We start from the raw sequence: 10,741 nt of genomic DNA on the forward strand, positions 1-10,741 counted from the left end.
ACATCTCTTGAGATCGCCGATGTCATGTTAGTCTAAAGGGTACTCCTTCACTTGACAAACTCCTGGCCAAGATGGAAGCGCCGTGATGGCCTTGAATCGTCCCCATCCCTCCAGAATACACTCCACTAGAGAACTCACAGCCACCATTCGACCGCTCCCAATCCCGCTGTCCCGTCCAAGTCATCCCACACTCACTGACTCCCGTTCGTCCAACCAGGCCTCCTACCGACCCACACTCGGTCGTCCGTTCATTCAATGCCATCTCTGCATCCCTCCTCCACCTCCACCTTGGCCCCGTCCACGTCTGTCTCTTATCACACAACCCTCGCATCCGACGTCTGTCTCACTTCTATCTTTCCTCCTTCCAGACCTGCTCGCCATCCGCACCTCCCTTTCAACCCATCCTTTTCCTCTCGCGCGCTATCCGTCCCGTTTTCGTCCCCCTCCACCTCCATCACCATTCAATCCCATTACATCACCCAACCCTCCCGCCCCGACCGAGGTCGCACCTTGTTGCCTCACGTCTCGTATCCCCGAGTCCGACCCAAAAGTGCCAATGTCAATCCAACTACTGCCAACACCTCTGCCGCCCTCGTAAACAAACTACCGATGCCAGCATCTCGTCATCTCCTCGAGTCACCTGCCTGCTCGCTCGCTTGCTCCTTGCTTCTTTGCTCACCATCTACAACCTTCGCTTCTCTCTGCCGCTTTCGTAGGCCCGGATGGATCATCGCGCGCCTGTGTACACAACTTCGAGCCCACGGGCGAAAATCTCGGTCACGTCGTGACGTACTCGCTCGCTTGCATTGCCATCGCGACGCGAGATGAATCCAGTGGCTTGTAGTCAGCTTAGCCCGACAAGACGGCGTATACCGTCTGCTCTTCGCGCCGAGTCTTTATGCTCGGTATGACGCGAAATAATACCGCGACCTGGAGTTCAGTGCTCGCGACCATGATCTCTTTGCGGGATGTTTGCGCAGACATTCAGGGGTGCGGCGAGGAGCCAAGCCGCCGATACCTCCATGGTCTTTCTGATGACACCCATTTCGCTGATTACAACGTCCGACCGTACTTGTAGGCATGGGCATTTGTTTGTGGTCCTTGACGAGCGGTCGAAGGCGGATTGGGGCAGTGAAAAAAAGATATTGTTATCTCAGCTGGTCCAGTTGGGTGTCAGGCGCATGTGCGATATCGCGAGTTAGTTTGGAGGGCTACGTAGGCTGAGACTCCAAGTTTGCCCAGGGTCAGGAGTTGAATGAGATGGCGGGTTGTCGTGTGTCGATGTGGGCAAATTGTTGTCAACATCGTCATTACCGCGTTCAAGAAGACATTTCGAAACGATTGACTTCGATTTTGCAAATGGACTTCTTCTGTCTGGGAGAGGCTTGGTAGCTACCTAATATATGCAAGGAACACGTCTGAAAGTCAAATACCCAATCCTTCCACTGACAAAGTCGGTGTTGTTGAAAACAAAGTAACTTTTGGTGCGGCAGACAGAGTGGCAAGATGCTTGAATGCTCCCTGTATACATGTATCTTGACTTGAGAGTTTGGGAGTCGGCTTTGTGTCGAGCAATTCTTTTGCGCCACAACACTTGGAGGTTGTGTTCTTTTATCCCCGACTGTGGATGGTGGTGGAGGAGAGAGTGAGGGAAGGAGGCTGTGGAAAACTAACACGATCGAGATAACGGCATTCCAAAAGCTTTATTCGATTGCGACCAGTATGCCGCGACAAGCAAGAAACATGGAGAGGAAGAAGCAAAAACTAGTACAAAGATGAAAGTAGAGAGTGAAAGTCAGCAGGCTGGCCCTCATGCCCAGCTTGACGCGACCTGGACTTTGCATCAGTCATCCATCATCGATCGCGACAGTCTGGTCGCAGAGGCCGACGGCGGAAGTCGACGGTTTCTGTTCCCGTTCCAAGCGGCAAGTTGCGTGTTGACCTGGCAAAGCCACCAGCAGTGGAGGGACGGCAGAATACCGAAACCGAGGATCGTGCGCCCCCGCAGTCTTCGTATGGGCATGCAGAGAAGCGGTAGGAACCGTCCGCGGGAGGAGCCGAAGAAGGATCAGACCGACAGCCACTCGAGGTTGGTTGCTGGAAAGACGTATGCGGGCAACTTGGACTGCAGGCTCGATACCCCGCCCAAAGAGGCAGCCGGAACGCTAAGTGCAGGGCCCGTGGACGGAAGGATGAAGAGAGCAGTATGGTGGCTCCGCGAATGCAGCGACGGCAATGGCAACGGCGATGCAGGGCTACATGCCTCTTGCGGAGGCGGCTAACGAGTGATCGACGGAACCCGCATAAGCCTGGACATATGTGGACATGGCTGGCCAAGCAAGGAAGGAAGGTTGGCCAATTCAGCAGGGACCTGGCCTGCGTAGTGGAAGCAGCATGAACCTCTTCTAGTCATTCGGATCGAGTGTGGAGAACAGGGAATGGCTGCTCGTCGGGTTGTCGACAAATGCAGTGCGATATCCTCTTTGCGAAGTGGCTGGATGGACGCGAGGGGACCCATCTCTTTGCGAGACTTTGCGCTCATGACTGCTCTAGCTGGAAGCGATGATGCCCGGCAGTCTGCATGGCCATCTGTTTGCGTGCCTGGTCCGACCATTCGTCCTGGCAAACAGGCAAAGAGTCCATTGATCCAGGCGAACAAAAGATTACGCAAGTCTGATTGGTCGGTAATGGTCCTCGGGACCACCTGGAAGAGGCTACTGTCCGTCACATCAGACCTTGAGGCCAGTTGATTGAAGGAAGAGTTGTCGCCGCTCTTCCGCCTCCCGGACGATCTCCGCGGACAAGCGAAGACTTGGAGCTAGATGGGCGAGGCGCTCAATTTCGCAGACCACGTCGTTGATGATGGCGTCCATAGCATGCGGGGGCGGCAGAAGTGCCGACAGTGAAGGCGACATGGTCGCGCCCATGACCAATAGCGTTTGCGAAACGACTCTATTATCCGAAATTCGTCAGCGAAACAATGTCTTTGGGGGTGCAGAAGTTGGAGTACATACGAGAGCGCACCTTGCCACAAATATGGAAGGTGGCCAGCGTGGCTGATGAATCTGTTAGATCTCGCGGACTTGTTACTCCATGTGTCGATGTGGACTTACTGAGCCGAGATGTGCTCCAATTGGCGGACACAAGCTTCCAAGCAACGTCGGCAATTCTCCTGAACCACTACATCCAAGGCGGCAGATTCGTCGTTGAGAACCGCTAGAATGTACGGTCTGAAGATCGTCGTCCTGCATGCAAAGTAGCGCAGACGCAGCACGGTCTGCACGGGGTTGGAAAGTGGGACACGGCTGTGTGGGAATTGAACCGGTAGTGGTAGGCCCTCGTACCATTGGGTGAGCTGTAGGTCGAGGTCCGCGACCAGAGGTTCAAGGTGCTGTATCGATGTCGACGAGATAGTCGTAGTATTGATGGTCCGGTTGACGCGATTGAGGATGCGTCGAAGCCCAATGTCAGCAGTAAAGTACCATAATTCATCTCTGCCGACAGGGGCATCTTCGATCTCTTCGTCGAAACCGCCCGGCAGGCCAACGTTTTCTTCCAGCTGTGCGATTCCCGACTGAGGAAGATCAAGTTCTCCAAGCAAGTCACTGGGCAGGATTAGCTTGATGACAAAGGCCGTGTCTGGGTGCATGGTGCTCACCTTTCAAAGAGAAGCGTATTCCAATATACTCTTCCTCCAAGCTCCCTTGCTTGAGGCGAAAGTCGATTGGGGGCGCCGAGCAACAGCTGTAGCTTCATACTTGCACTGGTCAACATGTTCCAAGCCTCGAGCGGCCTGACAATGTAGAACAAGTACGCCGCGGCTAAGAACTGGCACTGGGGAGCTAGGACATGACTTTGGGTCAACAGTCCAGGCATCATGTTCCAAGCTGCTGCAAAGTAGTTGATACCAGGAGGTTCGCTGTTGAGGGGTTGTTGGACCATGCTCCCGGCATTGCTCGCTGCTCCAAGGGCTAGTACTAGAAGTACCATTGTGGATTCTGGGCCCTCGCGGAGGCCCTTTGAAATCGCCGCCCGGTAGAATGCTGCCCACGTATTTGGGTTCACGACAGCATACCAGACATTGACGCGAGCGAAAAAGGCATGTACGTATACGTTGGCGTTGGAAAGATCCAGACTGATCGTCTTGTTCGAAAAATTCAGTGGTTCGCGTGACATTTCGAGTGAGAGAATGACTTGGGGGTCATAGGCGCGCGAGACAAGGTCTCGTATCAAAGGCCACTGCAATAGATGCAAAGAGGACTCTGAATGAGTCCTGGAAACCGCATTGAAGTCAGTTGAGAATGGGTCTCTGCCGCCGAGGCCATTCGGATTGCTCTGAGAGAGCGGCACCATGCCGCTCAGACTGCTGGGATTGTGAGCGAGTAGGTCGTCGTTGGTGCTGTGGCTCGCTGTCGGAGAGTGGGAAGTAAAGTCGAACAAGTTGCTGACTTGAGGCTGGCACGAGATGTTGAAGCGAAGCAGTCCTTCGATGCGGTCGAGATGCTCGAGGATCAACTTGTCTCCGGCATCCAGCTTTATGCCTGGCTCGCGATAGACACAGTCTGCATTGAGTTCTGTGCACTAATAAAAGACTCAGCATCGAAAGGGTTCTTGGATAGATGAGCAGGATTCATACCAATCGACATTTTGGTCTATTGCCATCGCAACGAGATTTGCGGGAACGGCAGATCTCACACTAGAATGGGATGAGTCTACCAGGTTCTTGGGAGATGGATACGGAAGTTCTGTTACACGTACCGCGATAATGGCTCTCCTGCGAGGATAATCGATAGTATCCGTGCTTGGCCTCTTCTTTGCATTTGATCCCGAGCCGTCAAGTGTATTGCATGCGGTAGCGCCATTGGCAATTGATTGACGTCCATCTCCCCGGGAGTCTTTGTCGGCACTAGATTGAGACATGTTGCGCGGGCGCTTCTTCACAAAAGTGCTACCTGCAGGGCCTGTTGGGGCAAAAGCGGGTTCAAACGCATTTGATGAATCGTGTGGTTTGAACGAGGATTTGAGCGACGATTTAAGCAAATCAGAATCGACTTCCGGCAGGGTACCGAGAGTGAGGCAGAAGTTGTCGGCCAAATAGTGCCCATTCGCAGTCGAAGTTGGTGCTGACACCGGGCTGAAGTCTGGAGAGGGAGTGATGGGCGTCATGATTGGTGGGTAGGCCAGGCACATTCTCCAGGTACGTCGCTGCAGCCGAAGATGGATGCGGTTGTGGCTTGTGTCGTGGTGTGTGGTGTAGCGCACAAGAGGCGTTGGGCAGAAAAGAACAAGACAAAGACTGGGGCCGCAGCAGCCTTGTATGAGGATGAGACAAAAGACAGTGGAAGACTTAATCAGGTGCTTCTAGGCGGGGGCCTGGGGATACAGACCAAAAAGAATGGTGAACACAAGTTTGATATGGGGATGGGGGTGCCATGTTTTGTGTATTTATCCTGGCCTTGCTGTCGACCAAAATGGCGGAGACCAAACATGCCGTGGACTTGCCGGCTGTACTTCTAGACTGAGGATTCCCTTTTCCTAGGGATTCTGGAGGCCTGGACGCATCGAGCATACAATCTCGTGGCGGTGGCAGCCACGCGGGCGGCGAGGCGAGCGTGGAGGCGAGCACGGGCAGCGAGCGCCTGCATCCGCGCCGAGCACGGTGCAGGTCATGGAGGATGGCGGTTGGGGATGGGCGCGTACTGCGCCGGCTAATATGCCTGAACGGACGCGCCAGGACACTGTCATCCGACGCTTTGACGTGATGCAGCTCGCCGTCATCACCATGTCGCTGCCAGCTCCGTGTGGATTCCAAGAGCTTCCCAATCCTGTGATACGCCAACAACGCGTCGAAATAGATTAATAGCCAGACCAAAGACCTTGCCGCTCCACGCGCTACCCTGCGCTTATCCGTTTGGCGTTGCGTCTGATTCGGTCGTGGCAGCTGCTGGGCGGCCCACCCGTTGCACTGCAGCCGCGATGACAACTAACGCAGGTCTGTAGACTGGAGGCCTGGGTGAGCATGTCTGTTGGTGGTTGGATCCTTAAGAACAAGGTGTTCCTGGTTTTTTTGACAGCTCTTCCACCTCCCGACCCACCCCGCGTCCACATCATGCCGCTGCCGTAGAACCACCAGTGCAGATGTTGAAACTCTCATCTCCGACTTTGCTTGGAAGCGCTCGCTTTTTGCAATCTTTTGTAGTTGTTCTCGGCAACTTTTGGAGATTTGACGTGACTGATTGGTCCCGGATCGAAGAAACTCAAGCCGAATCGACCCAAACCAAGTATAGCTCACAGTCCATCTTGAGAAAGAGGGTTGCTCAACAGCACATCTGATCGAGAGAGAACCTTGTCCAGGTCAGCTAACGGGATTTTGGTCGATCCATGAAGCACTCGTGGCGGACCATGGCCGGACTTGTCGACCTGAGTAACGAGGTTGTCATCATCCCTGGAGCGTTCATGGCCACCATGATCTTCAATTTGGCCTGTCCACATGAGCATGGAGGCAATCATCTGAAGGTCCTAGCTGACTGTTTAAAGAAAATATTTATGCCGACTCGACTTTGTCCTAGAGGCATTTCGTAGAAGTAGTCCTTGGTACCAACCCTCTGCTGCTCATCCAGTAAGTACAAGAGTTGGGAGTTCCCAGAATATACACAGGCGTACTTCCAAGGGTACTTTCCACCTACCGGACGTTGGGTACAGCGTCGATCTGATCGGCAGTCTAAGGGCCTAGAAGTCGGTCTGACTGGTTGCTCCCCCGACGGCAGTGCAGCGGGACCCTCTCTTCAAGACCGGTCAACTCAGTGGCTGCTCCTAAGTGGCTTGGGAGTTGATGACGAGGAGCTTAGCCAGGTACGCGCCTGCGCCAACGTTTGCAGGTGCTGTCGTGAACCGATCGGGCACCGATCGTACAACAGCGTCTACAATTGGTGTGCATCCGGCGTTTGCTGCAGTGTACCCCATGGCGCTTGGATCGTTGCTGATGTATGACCATGGCGTCGAGGAGCGTCCAGTCCAATTCAAGCTCTTCTTTGACAAGAAACGTGCATGCATTGACGTGCTTGAAACTAGGATCGCGGAAGAGGGGACGTATGTCTGGTGCAAGCTCCAGACCGAAGAAGACTAAGATACGCGACGGCAGGAGTTTTTGCCAGAGCCAAAGCGACAGCTGAGGGGGTTCATGCAAAGGGCCAAAACGATTGGCCACAAGTCTGTGTGAAGCTTATCAAGAACACTGCATAAATGAGCAACCAATTCCTGAGCTTGTAAAAAGAAATCAACGAATAAAGGGAACGAATGAGCGAAGTTGAATCTGGAGCGTCAGCCTCACTGTTGGCTGTGAGGTCTGGCTAAACATAGTCTTTTTCCTGAGGGGCAACTGGAGTTGCGCTTCTTCCTTGAGCATTTATTCCAGGCCAAGTCCAAACCAGGCAGTCGTCCGAAATGTTTGCAGGGCTCTTGCAAGTGACGTAGATAGTGGAGGGGACGAACATCAGACTGGCCCATCATGTTGCTTCGACAATCGCGTCGAAATGTTGGGCAGTGTCGAATTGCCATCAAGTGTTTTGAACGGGAACATGCAGTCAAACTACGCGGCGAAGCTTTCCGTAAACATCACGGAGCCTCCTGGTAAGCACTACTCAACTGTCAGCGTTTGAGAAGCTGCGGAACGGGTACCTGCCTTTGTTCGCTTCGATGCAGTGTGCCGCTGCTGTTGGCGAAGTCGCTTTGCAAAGCATCTCCAAAGACTCTCGCTGGTTCTACCATTCCTCCCTTCGGTCGCTTGTACATGAAGGGCTGCCAAGACCCGAACTACTCCTTGTCCTACCTACCTGAGCCACAGTAACGGCGACCTGACTTCACCATGAACGACGAGAACCGCAAGCCTCGCCACGACAGCCAGGATGTTGCAGATTCGCAGTCTGCTGGTCAAAATGGCAAAGTCTCACCGGTCGTGGAGGCTAGGGTGATCAATCAAGAGGTGACCGGCAGCCTGATCTTATGTCTGGTCGCATAGCTGATCTGCCAGGATGGGCTGATGCCTACGGCTGAGAATGTCATCCGCTCGGCCTTGTCCGCGACTGGCCTGTACTCCGGCCAGAAGACTAGTTCAGAGGTGAGCTCCCCTCTGCAGGTTCTTGATGATGTGCTGATTCCTTTCAACAGACCCTGGAAAAACGGTCGCCAAAAGAAGCGGCCAAGGTTGCCGGTGCTCAAATCGCTGAGACTACGACTGCGGCAGCCGATACCGTATCGAACGCCGCGAAGGAGGTTGGAGCAGCAGTCTCGGACTCTGCACACAAGGCCACTGAGAATTTGGAGAAGGAAGACGATTCTCTTGGTCCGTACGGAAACCCAGGAACATGTGTCCCCAGCGACATCGATCCGCTTGCTGGCGCCATCCACACGGGCCTCGATCTGAGGCAGGATGAAAATGGTGGAGGCGAGAACAGTGGGAGCAACAATCCCAACGGATCAGAGCGTGGCAAGTCGGAATAGTCGCGCGGTTTCTGAAAAGAACTTGCACACTCGCTACTGTGATGGGACGCCAAGCAGAGGATCAAATATGAAAAACGGGCAACCATGTTGCTTTGGAGGGGACCCATAGCCTTAAACCACATCATTGCTGAGTTGTGTTCCACAATGAATTGATGAGACTGCTCAAGGATGAGGCGCACACAATGTGGCTTCGATGTCGAAATTTGTCCATGACGGAGCGCTGGCTCCAGCGTGAGTGATAGAGAAATGTAGTATCTGGCCCAAAGAGCAGAAATGCAGAACTTTTAGTGGAGAACGGGAGAGTGGAAGGGAAAAGTTGGCGCGACAAGCAAGCGCGTAGCGGGACGGGACGGAAGTCTTTCCGCTCAGGCGAACGCACAGACCGCCATTGTCTTCGTCCCTCAACGCGTCTCATCCAACACTGCCTTCGACACTGCCGATTGTCACCGAGCACATAGTGTTCTTTCCGCAACCTCCCGCAGCGAACGACGTGCATCATTCTCGCTTCCGCATTCTCTTAGATTTGCCCCGCCATGCCCAGCCATGCCTCCGTTTTCCAGATCAAATGCAAACGCGGCGAAAGCTTAGGATGTATTCCTGAAACGTTTCTGAGCTCTCTACGATCAGATACACTCGCAAGATGTCAGGGCAGATGCGGTAGAAGGAGTGCTTAATCAATCTTATCTACATGGCCAGCTCTATTGTCGCAGGGGAGCTCTAGAATTTTGCAAACAAGGCATTGAATTTTTCAAACTGTGTATAGTCGAAGCCCGATAAGACGCCGCCGAGGTTGGGATGAGAGACCAACAATGGGATCGACATAAGAGAACATAACTTGGGGCTATGTTGAATGCGGCCAAGTCGTTCGAAAAAAAAAAAAAAATGAGGCAAATCTTCAAAATCCCAACCACCTTCTTGCCGCCTTGAACACCCAGAAACGTAACTCGTGAATGTTGAAGGAATAGATCATGGCGAGAAGCCACTGCTCAACCTTGAAAGTCAGCGTCAGGTAGTAACCTGAAGTAGGGCATGGGTGCTAGCTTACAAAGAGCCAGGGATTGCTCGAGCAAGTTATCGAGTCAAGGATGGATTAGGAATAACCTCGCGAGGTCATCCAGGAGTTGAACCAGTCCCAAAAGAGGACCGGACTTTCCAAATCTTCCTCGAACTCTCCCATAAGAAAGTCCTCCAAATTGTCGTGAAGCGTATCGAACAGTCGATCCAGCATGGCCGTTTCGTCCCGCAGGGCCTGATCGTTGCGATCTTTTCCGACTTTGCGGATGCGTTGGGTGCTCCGAACCACCAGGTCGATGATCCTCGCAACAGATTCGCCCGTGAGCTCAATGGCATTGTCGGGCTTGCATTGATTGCGCAGCTCCAGGGCATGCACAAGACCTTCCAAGTGATTCTCGAATTCATTCAGAATCGAGTCCGTGGTGCGATCAGTGCCGAAGCCGTAAACTTGGGCCAATTCGTAGGACTGTATCTATGAACGAAGGATGTCTTCATTTTTAGGCAATGTTCCGGGTTCCCGGACCGTCAAATCATGCCACAATTTTCCAAGTCCGGTCGTCGTCCTCCACATCTCTCGGGGTGTTCGTATTTCGTTGATGACCTTGAGTGTCGACATGGTTGGCGAGAAAAAGCTGTAGCAGTGAGATAGGAAAAAGGATGCACAGAGGGTGAAGACAGCTTTGGCGTAAAATCAGGTCCTCCTTTATACCTAATTCTCAGCCTAGAGAACTCCTTCGCAAGAACAAGAACGCCTGGGATTCCCTGTTCCCGTGCAGGCTGCGCCGTTCAGCCCTGCCCGCGCCGTTACAGCCCAAACTTTAACCTGCATTGCAGCCCCAATGAGGGCAACGCGGTTGTAAATAACGCGTCCTTTCCAGCGACCGTGTCCGGCTTGACTCGAGACTGCCCGCAGCTCTCGAACGTTCTGGAATCTTGAATGGAGGTTTGAGCATTCTGGAGCCCTCCTCGCGAAGAAAGAGTACCGGTCCTCCAGAATGGCAGCTTGAAGTTGGCATTGCCGGCAACGTCTGGTTCCTTTGCATTCATCAAAATCGTTCGAAATTCCCAATCAGTAACAATGATAGGATGTGAGGAAGACGAGGAAAAGGGCAGACGGGGAAAAGGGCAGACGGGGAAGAGGGAAGACAGGGAAGAGGGAAGACGGGGAAGAGGGAAGACTGTAGACCGAACCTAGCCGCAATCAATGAATGGCCATTCTTGTCTACTC

At 53.3% G+C, this 10,741-nt stretch overlaps 3 protein-coding genes across 3 annotated transcripts; 1 reads left to right on the forward strand and 2 right to left on the reverse strand.

The window, feature by feature from the left end:
- Positions 1–2,729: 2,729 nt before the first annotated feature.
- Positions 2,730–5,166, reverse strand: BKA78DRAFT_257311 (C6 zinc finger domain-containing protein; the record flags this gene model as incomplete). Its single annotated transcript, XM_066885176.1, has 6 exons — positions 2,730–2,952; positions 3,015–3,056; positions 3,114–3,605; positions 3,659–4,581; positions 4,637–4,696; positions 4,759–5,166. The coding sequence occupies 6 exons, from the start codon at positions 5,164–5,166 to the stop codon at positions 2,730–2,732; spliced, it is 2,148 nt and encodes a 715-aa protein (XP_066739734.1).
- Positions 5,167–7,864: 2,698 nt separating this feature from the next.
- On the forward strand, positions 7,865–8,499 carry BKA78DRAFT_299381 (uncharacterized protein; the record flags this gene model as incomplete). Its single annotated transcript, XM_066887045.1, has 3 exons — positions 7,865–7,981; positions 8,018–8,116; positions 8,167–8,499. The coding sequence occupies 3 exons, from the start codon at positions 7,865–7,867 to the stop codon at positions 8,497–8,499; spliced, it is 549 nt and encodes a 182-aa protein (XP_066739735.1).
- A 1,090-nt stretch (positions 8,500–9,589) lies between these two features.
- BKA78DRAFT_299382 (uncharacterized protein) lies at positions 9,590–10,129 on the reverse strand (the record flags this gene model as incomplete). Its single annotated transcript, XM_066887046.1, has 2 exons — positions 9,590–9,985; positions 10,037–10,129. The coding sequence occupies 2 exons, from the start codon at positions 10,127–10,129 to the stop codon at positions 9,590–9,592; spliced, it is 489 nt and encodes a 162-aa protein (XP_066739736.1).
- Between the last annotated feature and the right edge of the window lie 612 nt (positions 10,130–10,741).

This window comes from Phyllosticta capitalensis (genome assembly GCF_038381095.1).
Source record: "Phyllosticta capitalensis strain CBS 128856 chromosome Unknown BKA78scaffold_11, whole genome shotgun sequence".
NCBI classification, from domain to species: domain Eukaryota; kingdom Fungi; phylum Ascomycota; class Dothideomycetes; order Botryosphaeriales; family Phyllostictaceae; genus Phyllosticta; species Phyllosticta capitalensis.